Source organism: Lagopus muta, chromosome 2, assembly GCF_023343835.1.
Source record: "Lagopus muta isolate bLagMut1 chromosome 2, bLagMut1 primary, whole genome shotgun sequence".
In the NCBI taxonomy this organism is placed as follows: domain Eukaryota; kingdom Metazoa; phylum Chordata; class Aves; order Galliformes; family Phasianidae; genus Lagopus; species Lagopus muta.
The window spans coordinates 6,030,525-6,056,005 of record NC_064434.1 but is presented as its reverse complement, the minus strand read 5'-3'; the positions used below and the strand labels follow the sequence as shown (position 1 = coordinate 6,056,005).

The following is a 25,481-nucleotide window of genomic DNA, read 5'->3' as shown; positions in this document are numbered from 1 at the left end:
TCAGAAGGTGCTGAGGCCCTGGCACAGGCTTCTCACAGAAGCTATGAGTGCCTCATCCCTGAAGGTGCTCAAGACCAGGCTGAATGGGGCTTTGGGCAGCCTGACCTGATGGGAGGTGTTTCAGCCCATAGCAAGGATTGGGGCTGGGTGGGCTTTAAGGTGCCTTCCTACTCTAACCATGCGAGGATTCTACAATAATTGTGCCTTAAACAGAAGAAAGCACGCTGAGATCATTCCAGTCCAACTCTACCAGTTTATTAGCAAAGACTACAAATTATAACGAATCATCAGATCTCCAGGAGAATCAACTGTACTGCAGGAACTGTGCAGCAAACCCCACTGTCTGCTGTGCTGGTACAGGCAGAGCTGGTGAGATGTTCTCCAGACCAGCAACCAGTTCCCACCTGCCTTCACAACACAGATGCTGACATCACACACTGCTGATGCCTACTGAGGAAGCTGCAGAGATAACTAATTCTCTACGTTGGTTATACGGGGGACTTTTGCCCAGAATCCAAGCACATGCTAAATGTAGTTAGATTGGCTGCAAGATGAAGGGAAGTGTGCCAGGGGATCTGAGCAGGAGCTCATGGGAGTGTGAGCACATCTTAGCATAGGAAGGATACCTAATGAACGTGCAATTAAATCACTATAACTGAGCTGAGCCCTAAGTTTAGCAAGAAGGGGTTTTCAGCTCCCCACAAATGTTTACCTGCTCTCAGACATCACTGTCCTTTCTTTAAGTGTGACAAGGATTTCCTGCAGGGAATCTGTTCTTTTGCCAGAGTCATTTATTTTCACATAGCTGCAGATAATTTGGTACTTTCCAATGCTGCCTTGGTCTCAACCTTGTCTGTAGGAATGGTTGCTGCAGAAATGTGTTCTTTTCTTGCTCTGAGACAAAGCTGATGCAAGTATCTATGGCAAGAAGAGGAGTTTGACTTTATCATGAAGCAGGGGCATTTCTGAGGAGTGGCAGGAGTAGCACACCTCGTTCTGTCCAGCTTTACAAGCAGTGAGATGCAGTTCTTATGAAACCGTGGAAGGCTGTAATTGTTACAACAATATTTTGTGGATAGCCTCATGTCATCTTCCTCCAAAATGCAAAGCAGTTGCAGATTTTCCTTCATGTCAACTTAGCCTACCTCAGTTCGTCAAGTGCTTCCTGCTTTGTAACTGTGCGCCATGAATCAGGGATTTCTCCTCTACCTTGAAATTTACCTTTGTAGAATTCTTCTAGCTGTGCCCTGAAATGAGACACAAACCATTTCCAGTATTTTTGCACGGATGTATCAGGAAGAATGTTCCAAGTGGAATAAGGATGTCCTGCATCTCGGTATTTCTTGTATGGGATCCATGTGTCTTCACCAATCCTGAAGGAACAGTCGCTGACAACACTGCTAGAACAAATATCAATGACCAAGTTGTCTGTTTTATGCCATTTGTATCTGCCCAAAACTTTTGGACGATGGAAGACAAGCTGGTGGTCTCCATCATGGTTTGGTATAGTGTTTGTGCAAACTGCCTTACAAAATGGACACTGCTCCTTGCACCCTGGAAACTGTTTCAGCAGTATTTTATGAGGCTGCTTTTCAAATGAGCTCAAACCAGCACGAGCAAACTCTTCCTTGAGACGATCCCTCAGGGGAGAAAGTGCCTCCGTCATGGCGTTATTCAGGAACTCTATGTCTGTTATCTCCAGGTGTTCAATGCCAACCAGGTCACTCCTGGGCAATCTTAGGACCCCTCCAAGTTCTCTGCAGAATTCATCCAGCCAAAGAGAGATTCTCTTATTGCTGTCTCTTCTGTCCTTAACAAATGTGGTTGATGCAATGACAGCTTTCAGAATGGCTTCATAGTACTGGGCAAGAGTTGTATCTAAAAACATCACCAGCCGACTGTTCTGATCTAAACAGTATGCCTTCACACGTGTCTGAATGTAACTCTCCAAAAAGTCTACTGGGGAAGTAAGGTACTGCTTGAATTTTTCAAACTTCTCTTCTTGTGCCAGGTACTTCAGTATGCAAACTTCCAGATTGGCTCTACTGCCATTGAAATCTGGTATTTCGCTCCTCATGCGTTCAGCTATGACAAGAGCTGTCTTGTCATAGACGGCCAGGCGAAGACCTGGGGCAATCTTGCTGCACAGGAAATCAGCAAATGTTGTGATAGAAGTGGCTCCTTGGCAAGAAATCTGGAAACATGTGAAGAAATCTTCTCTCTTGCTCTCCAAGTAGATGACTGGGTCATTTGCTTTCCTAAAGGCTGCGTGCATGTCTTTAAACCTGGCTGCTGCTGTTTTGCACAGATACACTGAAAGATCTATGCTGTAATCTTTGGTAAATGTATGTTTTTCAGTGCTAGGGACAGTATTCGTACCTTCTTGCACTTCCTTTAGTATTTCATGAATGAAAGTGTGACTGTAATCCATTTTGTCCTTTTCCTTCTGGTCAATGTTTTCCTTCACACGCCTTATGATGCGATCTGTAATGAGCTGTAAGGTGCTCAAATCAGACTCACGCAAATGAGACAAAATTTTATCCCACATCTTTTTCTGGGATACGTGTTTCTTCTCATCAAGTGAAAAGGTGGTCTGTTTGGAAAACTTCTCAATTCGTTCATCTATTTTAGGCTCCTTAAAGTGGTCTAGAAGGACAGTTTCTATTTCCGCATCAATGTTCACCTCTTCCAGAGGGGGAGCATTAGAAGACACTTCAGTAACCCAGGTTAGCCAGAGGGAATCAAAGTTCCTTCTCAGTTCTTGTTCACTTAATCCCTCGCCTTTAACAGAGAGAGCCAGCTCCCTGCTCTTTTTCAGGAGCTCATTTTCATATTCAGATTTCCTCTCATCCAGTCTACTCTGGTTCTTCTTTAGTTCTAGCAGTTTCTCACACTTCCTCCTGGCTTCATCAAGAAGGGATGCTTTTAGATCTTTCAGCTTCAGTTCCATACTAGCTTTCCACTGAATCAGTATCTCACAGTCTCTGTCCTCACTGAAGAACTTCCCCATTTCTTTTGTGATGGCATCACTTGTTTCTTGCACCTGTTTTTCAAGTTCTTTTGTGGTGATTTTCTCCAGGTTTCCGTTCCGAATCTTATTGTCCAGCTGCATTTGCAAGTCTAAGATGCGCCTTCTCAGTTTCCAGGTCCACTGACTAAAGGAGGTTTCCAGTTTCTTGTATGCAGCAATCTCCACCGAGTTCTTGAAGCTGAAAATGAAGTTTTCATTCCGCAAGGCGTTCCACAGGTCACTAATACGAACTTTCAAGCTGGAGAGCCTCAGAACACTGCCTGGAGATTCCTTCCTGGCAGCTAGGAGAATTTTGCTCTTTAATTCCTGGACGTTCTGGCTGTAGGTGGGGTTGGGTGGTGCCATTGGCGGGTTACCCTCCCACAGGTGAGCAAAGTAATGAATGTGGGTGTTCACGTCAAAGCGGATGACATCACTGAAGCAGGTGATGTCACAGAATTCCTGCTGGGCTGCTGTCACTGTCATTTCATCCAGCTTCTCCTGCAGACGCCTTTGTCCTTCCATGTTCTGTTCCTTTGCCGTTATTTCACCCACGTTTTGATGTACAAACAGGCAGCCTGGGGAAAGCTTGACTTGCTTCATCCTCAGAAAAGCCTGCACTGCAATCTGAAGGATGTCTTGCATTTCTGAAGGGTTCTCTCCAAAGATGTTGATCAGTGTCATGTTGCCAATGCCAATGACAAAGGTGGCCAGCTCGTTGTCATGATTCAGTGAGTGCTTATTGGCCATCTCTATGGCACGAAGTCCCTCTGTGTCCACAACCAGCATGTAATCAAAGTTCACATCCCGCTGCAGCTCCTCGTCCACTTTAATGAGCTGCATAAAAGCTCCCCGGGTGCATCTGCCAGCACTGACATTGAACTGGAGACCGAACATGGCATTCAGTAGGGTTGACTTCCCTGTGCTCTGGATGCCAAGCACGGAGAGGACAAAGACTCGTGTGTCACCTAACTTCTCAATTAACCTGTCAAAGATTGCTGCAACCCATTGTAAGGGTACGTACGAAGCATCACCATCCATCAGCTCAATGGGGTACCCTGAAACCATCAGATCAGCTGCAATTTCCGGTAGTTTTTGTAAACGTTCATCTTTGGAGTCTGTTGATTCAAGAGCCTCATAAATCTGTCCTACCTCTCTCAAAATATGCTCAAGACCAATGGACGAATCATTGATCTCATTGGAAAGGGAATCTAACTTTTTCATCATTAGAGTTTTGGAGTTGTTTTCTTCATTGCTTTTCTTTATTGCCAGGATTTGAGACCATAACTGATGATACTCTCTCTTCAGTTCATCAAGGCGATCGGAGGACAGGTCATCCATGAAGACCTTCATCCACTGCAGGAAGTATTTCTTGGTGTTGACGGGCTGTGAATGGAGAAAGCCAAGGACTGATTTCATCACATGATTGAGAGGAAGGGCCTTGTCCAGTTGCTTTCTTCTTATTGCAGACTTATCCCTTTCAATTTGGCTCCGATGATGTTCTATGCTCTTGTTCCTCTTCTCCTGCAAGCGAGTGAGTTCTTTGTCCTTTTTACACCACTTGTACCACAGTTCTCCTTGAAGAGGCAGTAGCTTTGATTTGATCTCAAACAGCTTCTCTCCCTTCAGCAGCTTCACCAGCTCCTTTGCCTTTTCTTTGGCTATCACACATGCTTCTGCATCTTCATCAACTAAGAAGCTGTGCTGGCGAGCTGTGCCCAGACACATTTCGAGGCTGCAGAGTGTGCTCGAGCCCTCCAGGAGATCTCGGATTGTTTTTGTCAGCTCGCCCAATAATTCTGCTTCGTTCCTGTTCTTGATACCTATTCTTACGTTTTGGCCAGACCGGCCAGCTGCAATGTTCTCTTTCTCAGTGAAAAGACAAACCAAAGGCCTCTGAGACTGCCACAGGTCTTGTAAAATTTTTCTGCCTTTCTTATCACTCTGATCTGACTCAGAAATGAGAACCACGTTCACAGCAGACATCTCCTGCAAGAAGCTCAGCTGTGCCTCGTGATCCCTGGCATCTCCGTGCAGGTTACAGAAAGCAACACAGCTGTCAAAACTGTCGTCATCGCTACCACGGGGACAATACCAGGAGATCTCCACCACACCTTTCATCAGCAAACAGTCCTTGGTGCTGCCTTTGCAGTGCCGGTGGAAAAACGTGTCATGTTTTTGTTTGCTCAGCAGAGCGTTCAGGAGCTGAGACTTGGACGAGAAAGGAGAGCTGCCGATGCGTATGAAGGACACGATGGGTGTCTCAGCCTGATAAATGAGTTTGTTTTTGTAGCTGCTACTTTTAGTCTGCTCTCCCGATTTTGCTGCTCCTTTCCAGCTCTTTTTGATTTGGCTGAGGGACCAGAGAGGGAACTCGATCTGTGAAGTGCATGGGTTGGGTACTAGGAGGGGGAGTGCAAACTGGCAGAAGGCAAGCTTTGATGCAATGTACTGCCTCATGAAATCATTGGCGCAATGAAAAATGGCCATCTGGAGGTCCATAGGGTGCACGTGGCTCTCCCTGGTCGCAGATGCAGGAGCTCCTGCATCCAAATTACTGAAAAAGTCATCAAAGGAATCAGAGGGCTCTTCCTCTGTGGCTTTTGGTGCAGGAGTGACTTCTGGCTTACTCTCATCCTTGCAAGTCAGGTACCTCACGCTGTAGTCCACACACAAGAGCTTTTGCAGGAAGTATAAAGGTAGTTCACTCTCCTTGCTGGGCTGGCTGTCATGTACAGACGTCTTGTGTATGACGTGGAAGTCTTCCGAGTCCATTTTTCTTGGATAGTAACTTTCTAGCCCAAGGCGCTTCAGCAAGTTGAGGAACTCTGGGTTTGCACCGGCTTGATTAGTTTTGAATGTGCTGTCATCTGAGTGGGGTTTGGATGGAATGGGAGGCAGGACTCCTGGAAAAGTCTCTTCCATGTCTTTGATTATGCTGTGTTTCTTCAGATCGACAGAGGTGTCCTCCAATTGCCCACTGATGTAGGCCTGCAAGTCTCTTTCCAGCCCCTCCCAGTCCTTGATCCCATTCTGTCTCTTGAGGAGATCTTCTATCTGTGCACACCATGAGCTCTCCATCTTATCTTCCATGAACACTAAGCGGTCACTCTTCTGCTCAGGGGACACCTCACTGCTTTCGAATGTTATGGTGAGGCCTGTGAAGAGCAGGAAGGCCTCGGCTCTGTAAACATCCTGCTCCTTCAGGCTCTGATACTCATCATATGCTGTTTGCATTTCCTTGGCCATGAAGTTAATTTCTGGACAACCAAGGAGGTACTGAAAAGTGCTGCTTTCTACTTGGTATCCTATCGTGGTGGTAACTAAGAGCACTAATAGTTCTATGTCTTTCTCTGCCCTTTCCCGCAGATACTGGAGCAAAGAATAAACAGCCAGGCTTATAGTCAGGGTGGCTTTGATCTTTGCTTCATGAATGGCAGATCCAGAGGTGGCTGGTGAGTAGGTGACTTCCTGAATGTGCTCCTTCATTTGCAGCAGCGTCTTGATGACATCCTGAATCTCAGAAATATTGGGAGTTTTGGGAAACGTGTGCTCAGTGTTGAAAATCCACTGCATAATGAAGGAAGCCCTGGGGAAGTCCTTAACAGAATAGATGTGAGGATCCAGCAGGCACTGCAGCAGAGATTTGATATAGGTGATGTTTTCTGGAGGTGATTTTTGGCAAAACAGAACGGTATTCACCAGGAACTCCTGCAGTGCTTTATCTGACAGGCAGACGTTGATCCAGACACTGGGATTTTTTGCTTTTTCATTCATAGACTTTTTGAAATCAATCAGTGTGAGCAGTTTCCTTTCATCCCCGGTGACCTCCCAGGTCTTCACGTGCTCCAGGAAAGCTCTGGCCTCTTCCACAGCACTGGCCAGTTCCTCTCCAAACACTGTGCCAACACTGTGATTCGTGAGTGCTTCATATGCAGCCCTGATGCTGCTGCTCAGCTGATGGGCGGATTTAAAATCACTGCTATGGTTGGACAGGATTATGTCCCACACTGGGATCAGCTGAAAGCCCCTGTCGATAACAAACCAGGTTGTGTTATTGGCCACAAGCCCACACTTCCACTGGGCAAGGGAATCTGTCTCCGATGGACCCCCGGTGTTGGTCACAGAGAGCTGAATCGCAGTGTGGCTGCTGCCTCTATCGCTTCTCCCAAGTGATGCCTGTGAGCTGGACTTTGAAACTTCCACATTCATTCCCACACTACCAGCAAAGCTGCTGAAGCTCGCACTGACAAAGGAGTTCAGTGCTTCAGATGCTTGTTGCTTCATCTCTTCCCTTTGCTCTGTCCTGAATCCTTCGGAAGATGCTTTCCACCAGAATATGCCCCCAAAGTGGAGGGGTCCCTGGTTGACGTGGGACCCAAACCTGCTGAAGAAGGTGGCACACTTGCTCTTCAGCATGTTGAGCCTGTCTGCCTCCTGAGTGATGCTCAGAAGCTCCTCGATGTGTTGCAGCTCCCTCAGGGCCCCATCTGAGAGGCGAAGCTGGTCCTTTTGGAAGTAGCAGGAGGCCAGAGGGACGTAGTGGTACTTGGTGGTACAAATGTACGCCTGCTCTGAACGTGAGTGGTGAGTGCTTTCCTTGCGTGAGGAGCTGCTGTAATCTTCACCTCCTTCCACACTGAACCCCCAGAACCCAGCTTTGGCAGAAACGCTTAGGCTGAAGCCCAGCTGCTCCATGGACTTGGTGAAATTGGCTTCTGCTGCAGAGGAGGAGAACTCCTTCCTCTCAAGCAGTGACCCTTGCTCTGGACCAGCAAGCCTGAAACCAGCTGGGACTCTGATGAGCTGCTCTCGTTTTGCCAGCACATCTGCCAGGCTGTTGGTTTGGTAAATGCCCTGCAGAGCCAGTCCTCCTGATGCCCGTCTCAGGACCTCCTCATCAGAGACATTCTCGCTCCTGTCCAAGGACATCTCCTGCTGCTCCAGTTGCTTCTGGATGCTTGCAAGCACATCTGCCAAGGCCTTCTCTGGTGGTGGCCAGTATTCCCTGGGAATATCCATGGCTTGCCATAGTGCCTCTTCTTTCTGTGCTATCATCCCCTTGCTCTGGTTGTGATGTGTTTCTTTCAGCTCCTGCAGAGCTAACTTGGCTTCTTTTTGCCTCTGCTTCATCATCTCCAGGCGCTGCTTCTGCAGCTCCTCAAGAGTTGCTTTGTTGTCTGTAATTTGGAGAAGCTTTCGGAGTGCCGTTTTCTCCCAGGGGTACTGTACCTCAATCTCCAGCTTCAGATAGTCTTCATATTGCAGATGTTTCAAGGCTTCTTTTGATTTCACACCTAATACCTTCAACAACACGGGAAGCCAGTATTCTTCATCCAGTCCTTCCCTCTGAAATATTTCTGCCAGCTGTTGTTTAGCAAGATTAGCCTTTTCCAAACCCTCTTCTCTCTTCTCCTGGGACTCCATGGCTGTGGAAGAGGTAAACAGACTTCAGTTAAAGGCACGTTAGAAGAGGACACCACTTTTTCATTGAAGAGGCCTCTCCACAGGGTTAGGGGGTTCTACTCACCTGGCTGCTGGAACCCAAGCTTAGGCACCTCAGTAACAGGCAGGTCTGGACAGACAAAAAACACACCACAGACTTGGCTACACAACCAACCATGGACAGGGAGCACCATGTGTGTTCACCAGACCGGTCTCACCTGTCACTGGCTCTCCTTCCTTGCAGTGCACAGACATGAGGTAGAGTGGGATTGCACAGGGACAGAAACACGCTCAATATAAAAAATTTCTGATCAGGCTGATAACTTCATGAATCGTTGAATTGTAGAAATGCTCAGGTTGGAAGAAAACCTTAGCGATCAACCCTGACTGAAAGCTAAACATGCAACCCTAACAGCTCTCCACTAAATCACAGAATCACAGAATTGTAGGGGTTGGAAGGGACCTCCAGAGATCATCAAGTCCAACCCCCCTGCCAAAGCAGGTTCCCTACACCAGGTCGCACAGGTCGGCATCCAGGCAGGTCTTGAACATGTCCAGAGAAGGAGACTCCACCACCTCCCTGGGCAGCCTGTTCCAGTGCTCCGTCACCCTCACTGTAAAGAAGTTCTTGCGCATATTTGTGCAGAACTTCCTATGCTGCAGTTTCTGGCCGTTTCCCCTTGTCCTGTCACCATTCACCATTGAAAAGAGTCCGGCCTCGCCATTCTGCCCCCCACACCTTAGATACTTATAGACCTGGATCAGGTCCCCTCTCAGTCTCCTTTTCTCAAGGCTGAACTGACCCAGTTCACTCAGCCTTTCCTCATAGGAGAGATGCTCCAGGCCCTTCACCATCTTTGTGGCCCTCCGCTGGACTCTTTCCAAGAGATCCCTGTCTTTTTTGTACTGGGGAGCCCAGAACTGGACGCAGTGCTCCAGATGAGGCCTGACTAGGGCAGAATAGAGGGGGAGGATCACCTCCCTCGACCTGCTGGACACGCTCTTTTTAATGCATCCCAGGATGCCATTGGCCTTTTTGGCCACAAGGGCACACTGCTGGCTCATGGCCAACCTGTCATCCACCAGGACACCCAGGTCCCTTTCCGCAGAGCTCCTCTCCAGGAGCTCATCCCCCAACCTGTACTGGTGCATGCAATTATTCCTCCCCAGATGCAAGACTCTACACTTGCTTTTGTTAAACCTCATCTGTTTTTTTCTGCCCAGCTCTCCAGCCTATCCAGGTCTCACTGAATGGCAGCACAGCCTTCAGGCGTGTCAGCCAATCCTCCCAACTTCGTATCATCAGCAAACTTGCTGAGGGTGGCCATTATCCCCTCATCAAGGTCATTGATGAAGATGTTGAACAAGACCGGACCCAGCACAGACCCCTGAGGAACACCACTAGTTATAGGCCTCCAACCAGACTCTGCACCGCCAACAATGACCCTCTGTGCTCTGCCAGTCAGCCAGTTCTCAACCCACCTCACTGTCCACTCATCTATCCCACACTTCCTCAGCTTTGTTATAAGGATGTCGTGGGGGACAGTATCAAATGCCTTGCTGAAATCAAGGTAGACTACATCCACTTCTCTCCCCCCATCCACCCAGGCAGAGACAACATCATAGAAGGCTACCAGGTTGGTCAAGCACGACCTCCCCGTGGTGAACCCATGCTGACTACTCCTGATAACCTCCTTTTCTTCCAGTTGCTTGGAGATGGCATCCAGCACAAGCTGTTCCATCACCTTTCCAGGGACAGAGGTGAGGCTGACTGGCCCATAATTGCCTGGATCTTCCTTCTTGCCTTTTTTGAAGACTGGAGTGACATCGGCTATCCTCCAGTCTTCAGGCACCTCTCCCGTCCTCCAAGACCTCTCAAAGATGACAACTCATGACTCTGATTGGATAAGTGCCTGCAAGCATGGTTAAGGAGCAGACCAGGGGTGACTGTGTGGAATGTTGTGTTGACATGTAAAGGGGGACGGAGGGGGGCGGGAAAGCTACAAGAGAGAAACTGGGAATGTATATGAGGGATATCAGAACCTGCACTAAACTATTTGGATGGTTACTGCATCTGAGTCCATGCCTTCCGATGCTGCAAGCATCTTCTCTGATAACCCCGGAGCATGCAGTTGATGCCTCTGTGGGGTTTAGTTTATCACTGCCCCTGTTACTTATCACTGCCTTGGCACTGGAACGGTCCTTGACTGGTTAATGGTAAGGAAGCCAATGCTCTCACTGTGCACATACCTGTACAGTGCTGTTATACAGAGCTGACAGGGATCTCTGTCTCTATTCAAGTGAAGAGATTTATTAATTGCACGAAACCTTCCTGTGCAATCATCCCTCATCCCACCAACTACATGTTACAGCCTTTCCAACTCCAGAATTGATGCCAGGCTCTTGTTACTATGCTCTTTTGACTCTTGCAGAGCCTTTGTTCCCTTTTTCCCTTTATGCTGAGGGGAAGATTTAAGGAAAAAGACCAAATGGATTTGCAGTCTGAGTCCTCTTACCTCCCAGCAGATGCTCCTGGTGGTGATGCTCAGCTTTCAGTGGACACAGGGCACCATGGCACACAGCCCAAGCGAGGCAGCACACAGTCACTTGTTGGGCCTGGTAGACAAGGCAGGGTTGTGAAGGAGAAGCTGGGAACCACTCCAAGAACTCAGGAGGAACAACACGAAGAAAGGTCCAGAATCCTAAGGGAGAGAAACAGGTGCTCAGGAGAGCATAATATTTGAAAAATCATGGCTGTCTGGCGAAGTCCCTGGTGACTGCAAAAAAGGAAACATTACTTCCATTTTTAAGAAAGGTAGAAAGGATGACCATGATTACCAGGTAAATTACAGGCTGCCCTGTGCCTGGGAAGATCATGGAGCAGATCCTCCTAGAAGCTTTGTTAAGGCACATATAAGATGAGGAGGTGATCTGAGACAGCCAGAATGGCTTCACCAAGGGCAGTCTTGCCTGACCAATCCAGTGACCTTCTATGATGGAGTGACAGCTTCAGTGAATAGGGGACAAGCAATGGATGTCATCTTCCTGGACTTCTGCAAGGCCTTTGACATGGTCCCTCTCCACATCCTTCTCTCTAAATTGGACAGGTGAGGATTTGAAGGATGGACTGTTCAGTGGATTAGGAACTAGCTTGCTGGACACAGCCAAAGGTTGTGTGGTTCTGTGTCAGGGTGGAGGCGGGTCACAATCGGTGTCCCTCAGGGGTCAGACCTGGGAGCATCCTGGGATGCTCTTCAACATCTTCATCAGTGACTGTTATGGTTCTATGTTTTTTGTTTGTTTGTTTGTTTGTTTTTATTTTGGGTTTCAGTATTCCACATCAAAACATCATGTAGTGTACGGGGCATTAAAGTGTCACTGCCCCAATCCCAGGTACCTATCCCTGTACATTACAGCAGTCACGGGATCTGGCCCTTCCGGGTGGGGGGGGCGCTCTCTTGCTGCCTGGCAGTGGGTGCTGGAGGGTGCTTTCCTAGCTGTTCCAAGCTTTTCAGGTTTGAATCGGTCCCGGAAACTCTCTCTCTCTCATCTTGTCTGATTTATTAATCTCAATTGCAATTAAATTGTATATATTGTGTTATCTTGTATTCCAATATTATAGTAAAATATAAGTTTTCCTCCATAGATTGTTGCCGCTGCTCTTTTCCTCCCTTCCTTCCTTCCCATTTTCGTGGGACTGGGGTGGGGGGGGGAGGGCAGAGGCCTATCGCCCCTGTCACGGACATAGATTGATCTGATCAACTCCGTGACAGTGACACAGACGATGACATCGAGTGCACCCTCAGAAACTTTGCAGATGACTTGGTGTCATCTGACATCTCTCATCTGAAAAGTCGGATGACTCCAAATCTTTCGCAAACTTGCTGAGGGTGCACTTGATGCCATCGAGTTAATGCTGAGCGGTGCAGTCAATACATTGGAGTGAAGGGAGGAAGGGAAGCCAACCAGAGAGTCCTGGACAAGTTGGAGAAGTGGGCCCATGTGAACCTAATGAGGTTCAATCAGGCCAAGTGCAAGGTGTTGCTCTTGGGCCAGGGCAATCCCGGGTGTTGGGATTGGAAGGAAGATCTCCTTGAAAGCAGCCCTGCAGAGAAGGACTTGGGGGGGCTGGTGGACAAGAAGCTGGACATGAGCCAGCAGCGTGTGCTTGCAGCCTGGAAGGCCAACTGTGTTCTGGCTGCATGAAAAAAGGGGTGGCCAGCAGGGAGAGGAGGTGATTGTCATCCTGTACTCAGCTCTTGTGAGGCCCCATCTGCAGCACTGCGTCCAGGTCTGGGGCCCCCAGTACAGGAAGGACATGGAGCTCATGGAGCGGGTCCAGAGGAGGGCACTGAGATGAGCAGAGGGCTGGAGCAACTCTCCTGTGAGGAAAGGTTGAGGGAACTAGGCTTGTTTAGCTTGGAGAAGAGAAGGCTTCAGTTAGACCTCATTGTGGCCTTGCAGTAGGCAGCGTAGAAACAGGAGGCCTTGAAGGCAGCGTAGAAACAGGAGGGGGAACGGCTGTTTGTGAGGGTGCATAGTGATAGGACAAGGGGGAATGGTCTTAAATTGGAACAGGAGAGGTTTAGATTAGATAATAGGAGGAAGTTTTTCCACACAGAAGGTGGTGAGGCACTGGAACAGGTTGCCCAAGGAGGCTGTGGATGCCCCATCCCTGCAGGCATTCAAGGCCAGGCTGGATGTGGCTCTGGGCAGCCTGGTCTGCTGGTTGGTGACCCTGCACACAGCAGGGGGTTGGAACTGGATGAGCATTGTACTCGTTTTCAACCCAGGCTATTCTATCATTCTATGATCTCCCACACCCCTCGCCGTGGTGCTGCAATCCCTGCTTTGAGTGGCTCTATTGGGGCAGGGGGAACCAGAGTGACCCAGAGTTAACTGCATCCAACCTCAAGCACCCTGGGGTTCTGTGAACCCTGATGGCTCCTTGTCACCAAGACCACAAGCGTGCTGGGAGCTCCCAGGTTGCTGGTTCCTGCCCAGAGGTCACAAAGGCATCACCTCTCAGCATCCTCCATCCTTGGGAAAGGGCTGGAAGCCAGCTGGGCCTTTACCAATCAAATCCCAAACTTAGGAAAATTACTGGGCATTCTTCTCTGAAAGCAAGAGAGCTCAAGAAGCACTTTCAGTTCCACAAGGGCCTGAGCCTCTTCCAGAAAAGGCTTTGAGTTCTGAGAAGCAGAGAAGGCAAGCGTGGATCTTGAGTAAAAATGAAAGAACCTTTAACCGCATCCGGAAGCCCTGCATGGAGCAGGAGCTGGGAGAGCAGAGGGCAGGATGCTGTTTCTGCCGCTGACATCAGGTGGCTCCTGAAGTCACAGCCCCAAACCCACAGCCTCCCCATCCCAATTAGTGCCGAGGCCAGGGATGGCACTGACATCAGGGAGCGAGCTCGGGCAGCCCCCATTTATTGGCTGCCAGGCAAAGAGAGTTGAACCAGCCCCCCCTCCCTCAACTGCCGCTAGTTTACATTTAGCTGCTTTCATTCCTGAGGAACTCTCTTGGCTCCTGCCACAGAGCGAGGGCAGTGTAGGGTGCTGGGTCAGCAGGAGCTGCCCCTACTGCCTTCCAGCTTTTTCTCTGGTGCTTTTGGCTGCTCCTTCAGCATGGCAGCAGTGCTGCTGGTCAGTGCTGAGGAACTCAGCTCAGCATCCTGACATGCCTAGGGCTGAGCACAGTGAGGTTCCCACTCACTCTTCAGCCAACAGAGACATCTTGTCCCCACTTTGTACTGAGGGTTCCTTTTCTCATGGCAGGAGGAAGCCCAGCAGCCGGTCTTCCCTTGGCCATTCATAGACCAATGGTTAATGGAGGCTGGAATGCATCCTGGTGGGGTGCAGAATGGGCAGGAAGGACAAAGCAGCACAGCGCCAGATAAGAGTAAAGGCTCAGCAACAAGAGAAATCCCTCTATCCCAAGAGTGAAGGTGGCAGAGAGAGATGCAGGCACAGCATGTTGCACAGACACTGCTGCTAACGATTGTCCCAAAGGGGTGAACACTGCGACACACGACCAGCACCGCTGCACCGAGCTCTTAAGGCAGTAATGAGCGCAGCATGCCAGCATGCAGAGCAGGGCCACAGGGCTGCAGCGCTCTGTGTTGGGCTCTGCTCCACAGCACCCCTGGCTCTGCCTTGTGGATCTGCTTTCAACTCCACTCTAGCACTGCCCTTCCCTCCCTGTGCTCTTTGTGCTTCCATCCCTGCCATGTGCAGCCCCTGATCTGGGTACAAAGTTATTCGTGCTTCCCTCCCCTGCTCCTCCCTGCCCCCCAGTGCAGCCATTGCCATCGCAGCCCCCACAGCACAGCCCCTTTGCCCCCTGCCACGATCCCCTCTTTCCTGCCAGCCCTCTCAGCCCAACACCATGACATGAAGCACCAAGCAGAGGACCAAGGGGCTCCCAGTGGGTGTGAGTGCCCCTGCCCCACCCCAGGCACAGCAGCCAGGCCCTACCTGCACTTTCGGTGCTCCACAGCCCCAGTGCTTTCTGAGCCTGGCTCTGACCCTCCTTTTATATAGCCTGGGACCTCTACACAGGCTGCAGCTTCCTGCTGGTGGGGCAGGGGAAGCCTTCTCCTCCCTGAAGCCACAGCTGAAAATGAAACTTGACAGCTGCAGGAAAACTGAGATGGTGCTGTGGGGTCTGGAGAAGCTCTGCTGGGAAGAGAGCTGAGAGAGCTGGGGCTGCTCAGCCCAGAGCAGAGGAGGCTCAGGGGGATTCCGGCACATAAATCCTTGTAGGAGGTACCAGGGATTGGAGCCAGATTTTGCTCTGTGGTGCCCAAGCAGCCACGGGACAGGGCACAGCGTGGAGCCCAGGAGCTGCCCATCAGCAGCACTGCAGTGCTGGGTGCATGCCGGAGCCCTGGCACAGGGAGCAGAGAGCAGTGGGGGCTCCTCCTGGGGGATCTCCCAAAGTCCTCAGCCGTGGTGCTGGGCTCCCTGCTCTGGGCGGCCCTATTGGGGCAGGGGGAACCAGAGTGACCCAGAGTTAACTGCATCCAACCTCAAGCACCCTGGGGTTCTGTGAACCCTGATGGCTCCTTGTCACCAAGACCACAAGCGTGCTGGGAGCTCCCAGGTTGCTGGTTCCTGCCCAGAGGTCACAAAGGCATCACCTCTCAGCATCCTCCATCCTTGGGAAAGGGCTGGAAGCCAGCTGGGCCTTTACCAGTCAAATCCCAAACTTAGGAAAATTACGGCGCATTCTTCTCTGAAAGCAAGAGAGCTCAAGAAGCACTTTCAGTTCCACAAGGGCTTGAGCCTCTTCCAGAAAAGGCTCTGAGTTCTGAGAAGCAGAGAAGGCAAGCGTGGATCTTGAGTAAAAATGAAAGAACCTTTAACCGCATCCGGAAGCCCTGCATGGGGCAGCAGAGGGCAGGATGCTGTTTCTGCCTCTGACATCAGGTGGCTTCTGAAGTCACAGCCCCAAACCCACAGCCTCCCCATCCCAATTAGTGCCGAGGCCAGGGATGGCACTGACATCAGGGAGCGAGCTTGGGCAGCCCCCATTTATTGGCTGCCAGGCAAAGAGAGTTGAACCAGCCCCTCTCCCTTGGCTGCCGCTAGTTTACATTTAGCTGCTTTCATTCCTGAGGAACTCTCTTGGCTCCTGCCACAGAGCGAGGGCAGTGTAGGGTGCTGGGTCAGCAGGAGCTGCCCCTACTGCCTTCCAGCTTTTTCTCCGGTGCTTTTGGCTGCTCCTTCAGCAGTCTTAGCAATGAGTCATTATGAAGAACTCTACTGAGAACCAAAGAACTGAGGAAGGCTGTGAGGATGAGGAGCTCCCTGCTCTTTGCTGTGGATTAAACCTGGTTGATGTCTGAGCACAACACAGTCGCTTGCTCACCTCCTGTCTCTACCGGTGGATGGGGAAGATGACAGCATGAATCAGAGGAAAATCACTTGTGGGTCAGGCGTACAATTGGAAGGAAGAAAGAAACTAAACAAGTGAAGCAAAAGCAGTGTAGATCTGTATACGTGACAGGGGTCAGAATGCCCACAGGCCCAGAAGAAAAGAAAGAGAGAGAGATTAAAAATAAGTGTTGATGGTTTATGCTCCTGGTCCAGCCCTGTGGCTAATGAGGCAGGGGACTCATGGGCCCCAGGAGAAGGGAAAAGGGCGGAAGAGTAGGGAGATAGTAATGGGTCTTACAGAACAAAGCAGTGGCAATGATCTGAGGAGAAACATTAATTTCCTAAGTATGATCTCAGAATGCAAGATAAAACAATACAACACAATACAACTGGAATTCAGGCCAACAAATCAAACAAAATGAGGGAGAGAATGTCCAAAACCGAGGCCTAACTCTGTAGAGCACAGGGGGACCACATGCTTCTCTGCCATGAACAAAGAGAGCGAGAGGCTCCTGATCAGCCTGGAGCTCCACTTTTCTTCCTCTGGGCTCGAAGACCTCCAGGAAATGTCACTCCTCCCGTCCAAGAACCAAACACCCAAAAAAGGCAGTCCATAGAACCAGAACATGACCCCTTTAACTGTTTTGCTTTACATGATCATATGATGTGCAATAGCACCAACACAAAAGTCACAAAACCACGGCACTTGTCCAGTGATCAGGTGCTTCCATGAGCCCTTGGAGTAGAACAGTCTACATATATTGCTACTTTTGTCCTGTTTCCGCGTCCTCCCATTCAAAGGTAAAAAGATCTAGGCTCTCTGAGTCCAAAGGGCAGGTCCAGAAAGCATCTTTTAGGTCTCTCACACTAAACCACTTATCAGCTGCTCAGCACGGAGGCAGAGCTCCAGGTGGAGGTGGAGAGACTAAGGGCCATCAGGGTGAGGCCTGGGTGAAGGGCACAACTAGAAGACTGCCAGTTTTGGTTCACCCCTCTGCCCATTACTGGCAGTTCAGGCAGGCAGCGATGAAGTAGCTCAAAGAATTACTTCTGTAAACTATCAAACAAGACTTCAGAGCTTTAGGGTGTTGTTGAGGGAGAGGGAGCACAGCTGACATTTTCTTCTACCCCTTCTGGGGTGGCGAGGGACATGGAGAGGGCTGGGAAAACCCAGGTGATGAATAAGAGGCTGAGAGGCTGTGCCACCACGGGAACTTCGGGCTTTTTGACCATGGGGTGATTTACTCGGCACCTGGTCTAATGGCTGCAGGTTGGTGTCACTTGCCTCTGAGAGGGAAATGGATCCTAGCCCAGAGCTAGCAGGGCTCATGGAGAGGGCTTTAAAGTAGGTGTGAAGGGGGAGCGGGATGCAATGAGGCTTTCTGGGGTAGAGCGAGTAGTCTGGGATTTTATACTGGATCCAATGGGGGAAGAGAGTTGAGCGCAGCGGGACAGGGAAAGACTTGGGGCTGCTGTCATACCAGGAGATTGTGGGGAAGAACCTCCACACTGTCCTGTAGGATCTTCTGGGAATTCCTCAGAGGAGGATACGTTGCTGACCCTCCATGTGAAACCTTCTCATGTCTCTCTAGGAAACGGGGGGGGAAAACTTTCAGAATTCTCTAGGAGGTTTGAGGGAGGGCCCCTCTAGAAAGGTGGCGTGTCAGAAAGCCCAGCTGGACTGCCTTTACACTAATGCACACAGCATGGGAAATAAGCAGCAGGAGTTGGAAACCATGACATGCTTGAGAATTATGATCTGGTTGCTATCACAGATAGGGGTTCTATAGGTACATAGGCAGGAGGAGACAGACCAAGGAGAGTGTTCCCCTACGATACAGGAGGACAGAGAAGTGGCTTCCTCAGACACGGAAAGAGCTGATGTGCTCATTAAGTGCTTTGCCTTGGTCTTCACAGGTAGTCAGGCTCCCCATGTCCACCAGGACCCTGAACCTCCAGATGTGAGTGAGAGGAGTGGATTCCATCCCACTGTGACATTGGAACACGTCCGAGACCTGCTCATGAAACGGAACGTACGTAAGTTCATGGTGCCAGACGACACGCATCCCAGGGTTTTGAGAGAGATGGCTGATGTGGTTGCTGAACCACCCTCCATCATATTTGAAAAATCATGGCTGTCTGTTGAAGTACCCTGGGAAAAGGGAAAGATTCTTCCCATTTCAAAGAAGGGGAGGAAGGACGACCCAGGGAACTACATGCCGGTGAGCCTCACCTCTGTGTCTGGGAAGATCATGGAGCGGATCCTCCAGATTTGTTAAGGCACGTGTAAGATGAAGAGGTGATCTGAGACAGCCAGAATGGCTTCACCAAGGGCAGTCTTGCCTGACCAATCTGGTGACCTTCTATGATGGAGTGACAGCTTTGATGAATAGGGCAGGAGCAATGGATGTCATCTTCCTGGACTTCTGCAAGGCCTTTGACATGGTCCCTCTCCACATCCTTCTCTCTAAATTGGACAGGTGTGGATTTGAAGGATGGACCGTTCAATGGACATTGGCTGGCTGGATGCAGCCAAAGGGTTGTGATCAATGGCTCAATGTCAGGGTGGAGGCCAGTTAGGAGTGGTGTCCCTCAGGGGTCAATGCTCTTCAACACCTTCATCAGTAACAGATGATGGCATCGAGTGCAAGCTCAGCAAGTTTGCAGAAGTTACCAAGCTGAGCGGTGCAGTTGATACAATGGAGGGAAGGGAAGCCATCCAGAGGGATGTGGACAGGCTGGAGAAGTGGGCCCATGTGAATCTAATGCGGTCCAACAAGACCAAATGCAAGGTGCTGTACGTGGCCTGGGACAATTCCAGACATTTATACAGATGGGGGGGGAAGAACTCCTTGAGAGCAGCCCTGCAGAGGAGCTGGGGGACTTGGGCCAGCAGTGTGCACCACCAAGGACCCAGCATTTGTCATTGTTGAGCAGAGGAACTTGTCCAGTTGCTACTGGGGGATGAGAGAAAAGCCAGAAAGCTTTGCAGCAAGCAGGGCCTAGGGGCTTCTTTCCTAAGAGGTTTCTTCCTTTCAGGGAACTCCTTCCAAAGTACATAGTTCAGTGGGGGCCTTTTATGACCCGCTTCTCACTTCCTTTTTTTTTTCTAATTTTTTTTCCCCCCCACATCTTCTGTTTTCTCTATTAGTGTGACATTCCTGGCACTCCCCATAAGCCATCAGGGAGTGGTGCCTCAGTTGCCATTGCAAAGCATTATGGCCTTTAACAACTGTCAGCTCCTTCAAGCACTCCTTCCCCCCCGAAAAAGCCTGCTTTCCTTTGCAATTATAAGCAGAAATATTGTGGCATGGTGACACCCACTCCTCGTCCCCATAGTTAATTCTCAGTTGTTGCTTAGAGCCTGATTGCCAGGAAGGCCTCCCAAAGTTAGCTATGAGCCAAGGAAAAATAAATAAGGGTTCAGCAGTCATCTTTCACACCATACACATACGTAATTTAGAGATAAAGATGTGGTGTCGGACCATATCAAAGCTCTTGCAGAAGTCCACGTAGAGACTCCTGGGCCCCACAGTTGCAATAAATAAATCAATGAGGGTTTCAGGGAAGGAGGGCTGTGCATATAGATTTTGGGGCAGCGGGCGCAGAAAGTTTGACTACAGAGAAGGAGAATGCTGTCTGGGTGGAGCCCCACAGTTCCTTGGCGATGGGGCCACAGGGATGCTCAGAAGGCTGGAGCACCTCTCCTATGAAGATAGGTTGAGAGTTGGGCTTGTTCGGTTCAGAAAAGAGAATGCTCCAGGGAGACTTCTTTGTGGCCTTCCACTAGCTAAATGTGCCTATGGGGAAGCTGGGAAGGATAATTTGTCAGGGACTGTGACAGGGAATGAGATTTAGATTTAGAAATTACCAAGGAATTCTTTAGTCAGAGGGTGCTGAGGCCCTGGCACAGGCTGCTCACAGAAGCTGTCAGTGCCTCATCCCTGGAGGTGCTCAAGACCAGGCTGGATGGGGCTTTGGGCAGCCTGACCAGGTGGGTGGCGTTCCAGCACTTAGCAGGGGTTGGAACTGGGTGGGCTTTAAGGTTCCTTCCACTCAAACCACAGAACCACAGAATCACCAAGGTTGGAAAAGACCTACAAGATCATCCAGTCCAACCATCCACCTGTCACCAACAGCTCTCAATAAACCATGTCCCTCAACACAAAATCCAGACGTTCCTTGAACACCTCCAGGGTCGGTGACTCCACCACCTGCCTGGGCAGCCCATTCCAGTACCTGGCCACTCTTTCAGAGAAGCAGTATTTCCTAACGTCCAGCCTAAATCTCCCCTGGTTTGGCAGCTTGAAGCCATTCCCTCTAGTTCTATCACTAGTCACACGAGAGAAGAGGCCGACCCCCAGGTCACTACGACCTCCCTTCAGGTAGTTATAGAGAGCAGTGAGGTCTCCCCTGAGCCTCCTCTTCTCCAGACTGAACAATCCCAGCTCCTTCAGCCGCTCCTCATCAGCCCTGTGCTCCAGACCCCTCACCAGTCTTGTCGCCCTTCTCTGAACCCGCTCCAAGGCCTCAATGTCTTGCTTGCAGTGAGGGGCCCAGAACTGGACACATTATTCCAGCTGCGGCCTCACCAGAGCTGAGTACAGGGGGACAATCACTGCCCTGTTCCTGCTGGCAGCACCTTTTCTGATGCAAGCCAGGACGCCATTGGCTTTCCTGGGCACACCGCTGGTTCATGTTCAGCTGAGCATCAATCAATACCCCCAGGTCCATTTCCTCTACGCCATCTTCCAGCCACTGTGCCCCAAGCCTGTAGCTTTGCCTGGGGTTGTTGTGGCCCAAGTGCAGGACCCGGCATTTGGCCTTGTTGAACCTCATCCCATGGGCTTCAGCCCAGCCATCCAGCCTGTCCAGATCCCTCTGTAGGGCCTCGCTACCCCCACGCAGATCCACACTTCCAGCCATCTTGGTGTCATCCACAAACTTGCTGAGGGTGCACTCAGTGCCCTCATCCAGGTCATCAATACAGATACTGAAGAGGACAGGCCCAGCACCGACCTCTGGGCAACACCACTCACGACCGGTCACCAGCTGCATTTGGCTCCATTCACCACCACTCTCTGGGCCCGGCCCTCCAGCCAGCTCCTTACCCAGCCAAGAGTGCACCTGTCCAAGCCTCGGGCTGCCAGCTTCTGCAGGAGAATAACGTGGGAGACAGCGTCAAAGGCCTTGCTGAAGCCTAGGCAGACCACGTCAACAGCCTTTCCCTCGTCTACCAGACGGGTCAGAAGATCATAGAAGGAGATCAGGTAGGTCAAGCAGGACCTGCTCTTCGTGAACCCATGCTGGCTCGGCCTGATCCCCCGGCTGTCCCACACCTGCCATGTGATCTCCTTCAGGACAATCTGCTCCATAACCTTCCCTGCACCGAGGTCAGGCTAACAGCCCTGTAGCTCCCTGGACCCTCCTTACGACCCTTCTTGTAGATGGGAGTCCCACTGGTAAGCCTCCAGTCTTCTGGGACCTCACCAGTCAACAAGGAGCGCTGATAGACAATGGCGAGCGGCTCGGCTCTCACCTCCGCCAGTTCCCTCAGCACTCTCGGGTGAATCCATCCGGCCCCATGGACTCATGACAGTCCATCTGGAGAAGTAGGTCTCTGATTGCATCCTCCTGAATCGGGGGGGGGGTTCAGCCTGCACCCCAGCTGAGACCACCAGGTCAGAGAGTGGAGTTCCCTGAGGATAACTGGTCTGACCTTGAAAGGCAGACATAAAGAGGGCATTCCGAACCTCTGCCTTTTCCTTGTCCTCAGTGCTCACGTTCCCAGCCTCATCCACTAAAGAATGGAGATCCTCCTTAGTCCTCCTCTTATCGTTGATGTATTTGTAAAAGAGTTTCTTGTTCCTTTTTACCCCAGCGGCCAGGTTGAGTTCAAGCTGGGCTTTTGCCTTTCTGATTTTCTCTCTACACATCTTAACAACTTCTCTCTGCTCCGAGTTGCCGTCCCTTCTTCCACAGGAGGTAATTCTCTTTTTCTCCCAGAGCCTCAAGAATAGCTCCCTATTCATCCACGCCAATCTTCTTCCCCACCGGCTCACTTTGTGGCTTAGGGGGACAGCCGGCTGCCGTGCCTTTAAGACTTCCTTCTTGAAGAGTGACCAGCCATTTTGGACCCCTTTACTCTCTAAGACTGAAACCCAGAGCATTCCCCCTACTAGCCTTCTGAATACTTCAAAGTCCGCCCTCCGGAAGTCCAAGGTAGCAGTTTGGCTGTTCCCCCTCCTGAGTCCACCAAGAATCAAGAACTCTACCATTTCATGGTCACTCTGTCCAAGACAGCCCCCGACCTCCATATCTCCTACCAGACCTTCTCTGTTTGTCAACAGCAGGTCTAGCGGGGCAGCTCCTCATCAGCTCTCTCACCAGCTGTCAATTCCTTATCCATGTGACAGCACAACCACTAAATCCTATTCTCTGGGAGGCTGAGATTCCCAAAGCAATCCTGAAACCAACAGCAGTCAGCTCAGGGAGTTCTTGTAGCACAGGGAAAGCCCCAGGGCTGGAGCAAGACAAGCACAGCTGCTCAGAGGCACTGACCCCTTGTCTTTCCTATCAGTGATTTCTCAACTAGACTGACTCTGCATAGGAATTGAAGTCATTGGAATATTTATAATGCTTGGGACAACATGGTGTGAACCCAGAAAAGGGCCATTAAGATGCTCTGGGGCCTGGAGCAGCAGTGCTGGGAGGAGAGCTGAGAGAGCTGGGGCTGCTCAGCCCAAAGCAGGGGAGTCTCGCCAAGATCAGACCACATAAATCCTCACAGGAGGTGCAAGGGATTGGATCCAGGTTCTGCTCTGTGGTGCCCAGGCAATCACGGGGCACGGGGCACAGCCTGGAGCCCAGCAGCAGAGCAGTGGAGCCCATCAGCAGCACTGCAGTGCTGGGTGGGTACTGGAGCCCTGGCACAGGGAGCAGAGAGCAGTGGGGGCTCCTCCTGGGGGATCTCCCACAGCCCAGGCGGCTCTGTTGGGGCAGGGGGGGACCAGGGGGACCCAGAGATATCTTGGTGCAGCCCCAAGCACCCTGGGGTTCTGTGAACCCTGCAGGCTCTTTGTCACCGAGACCACAAGCGTGCTGGGAGCTCCCAGGTTGCTGTTTCCTGCCAAGAGGTTACAAAGGCGTCATCTCTCAGAATCCTCCATCCTCAAGAAAGCTCTGGAAGCCAGCTGGGTCTTTACCAATCAAATCCTGACCTTAGGAGGTGTCTTGGGCATTCTTCTCTGACAGCAAAATGTGCCTGAGAAGCACTTTCAGTTTCACAAGGGCCTGAGCCTCTTACAGGAAAAGCTCTGATTTCTGAGAAGCAGAGTAGGCAGGCATGGATCTGGATGAAAAACAAAGAACCTTTAACCCTGTGCTGAAGGTGTGCGTGGAGCAAGGGCTGGGAGAGCAGAGGGCAGGATGCTGTTTGCTGCCTCTGACATCAGGTGGCTCCTGAGGTCACAGTCCCTCGTTTATTGGCTGCTAACTAAACTGAACCAGTGATGCAAAATCAATCACTCACCACCTCCTGTGGGTAGCCTGATGCCCAGCCCATGCCTGAGCAGGACATAGCTGTCTTCTTATCCTCCTCGTCTCCCTTTTCAGTACTGAGCATGAAGTTACAAGGCATGGAATATCTCTTTGCTTAGTTTGGGCCACCTGCCTGGTGGTGCCCCCTCCCAGCCTCTTGTTCATCCCTCCATCTATTCACAGTGAGAAACAGAGAAGCACTGCTCTGCCTCAGCTAAGACATCCCTTGTTGTCAGCACTGTTTTTGTTCTGAAAACTAAAACACAGCACCTTAGGAGCTGCTGTGAAGGAAATCAATTCCATCCCATCTATACCTAATTTACTTCATCCTGTAAAGGAGAGCTGATAAAATTGGAAAGAAAAAAAAAAGAAGAAAAAAAAAAGAAGAAGAAAAAATCACTGGTGGCCAGAAAGCTGGAATAGGTGAGAGGTTCGATGTCATGGCCTTAAGCTGCACCAGGTGAGGTTCAGGCTGGATGCACTAGATGCACAGTCTGTGTCTGTCCTGCACTGAGGACTCCACATCTGGATGCAGTACTCCAGGTGAGGCCTCACCAGCACAGAGCAGAGAGGCAGGATCACCTCTCTTGCCTTGCAGGCCACACTTCTTTTGATGCAGCCTGGGGTATGGTAGGTTTTCTGGGCTACAAGGGCACATTTCTAGCTCACGTCCAACTTCCCATCTGCCAGTATTCCCGGGTCTTTTTCAGCAGGGCTGCACTCAATCCTTTCATCCCTGACTTGTATTGGTAATGGGGCTTGCCCTGACCTAGGTGCAGACCTTGCTTATGGATTTGTTGAACCTCATGAGATTCTCCTGGACCCACTGTTCAAGCCTGTCTAGGTCCCACTGGATGGCATCCCATCTCTCTGGTGTGTCGACTGCACTCCACACTTGGTGCCATCAGCAAACTTGCTGAAGGTGCATTCAACTCCACTGTCAGTGTCACTGATGGAAATATTAAAGAGCGTCACCCCGAGCACTGACCCGAGCACTGATCTGCTGCATGACCTTTCCTGGCACAGAGGTGAGGCTGACATGTTGGCAGTTCCCAGGGTCACCCTTTTTACCTTTTTAAAAATAGGTGAGACGTTGCTTTTACCTCTGGTCCTTTCCTATAATGAGCCTTCATCAAAGCGCTGCGTGCAGCTCTGCCACTGATCACCTTCGTTTCGTCATAGCAGGGCATGGGGTACCTGATGGCTTTAAGCCAGATTTAGGTTAGATGTTAGGTGGAAATTCTGTACTTAGAGGGCAGTGAGGCACTGGCACTGCTGCCCAGGGAGCTGGAGTGCCCTGTTGGAAATATCCAAATAATTTATCAGGATGGTATCTCTGATAAAGCAGATTTTACTTGCAATTGCAATGGCCTCCTGCAAGCAGGAGAGCACGCAGAAAACAGTGTTACATCTTTTATTCACTATTACTTGACGCTTATCTCTTCCTCCCCTGGTTCCTCATTGGCTGAGTACTTCAGGTTCACGATCTTCTCGACGCCCAACTAAGCATACGGGTACTGGAGAAACATCAATTTTTGCTAGCTAAGCATATATCACTAATTAGTTAAATTCTCACACTCACTCATTCAACACTTGGTCACTGTTTC

The 25,481-nt window shown here is 50.5% G+C and overlaps 2 protein-coding genes across 3 annotated transcripts in view; one reads left to right on the top strand and one right to left on the bottom strand.

The window, feature by feature from the left end:
- Positions 1 to 25,481, top strand: part of PTK2B (protein tyrosine kinase 2 beta) — a 140,932-nt gene that overhangs the window by 62,352 nt on the left and 53,099 nt on the right. The gene's annotated exons all lie outside the window — the stretch shown is intronic.
- Positions 234 to 25,481, bottom strand: part of LOC125689749 (interferon-induced very large GTPase 1-like) — a 30,792-nt gene continuing 5,544 nt past the window's right edge. The window contains exons 1-3 of one of the 2 annotated variants that reach the window (XM_048937281.1): positions 14,932 to 15,000; positions 10,972 to 11,157; positions 234 to 8,439 (exon numbers count right to left, since the gene is read on the bottom strand). In XM_048937281.1, the coding sequence (XP_048793238.1) occupies positions 1,142 to 8,437 (7,296 nt within the window). In that variant the 5' untranslated portion in view covers positions 8,438 to 8,439; positions 10,972 to 11,157; positions 14,932 to 15,000 and the 3' untranslated portion in view covers positions 234 to 1,141. Of the gene's footprint in view, positions 8,440 to 10,971; positions 11,158 to 14,931; positions 15,001 to 25,481 lie in introns of those variants that run through there. The other variant, XM_048937282.1, reaches the window with a different exon arrangement.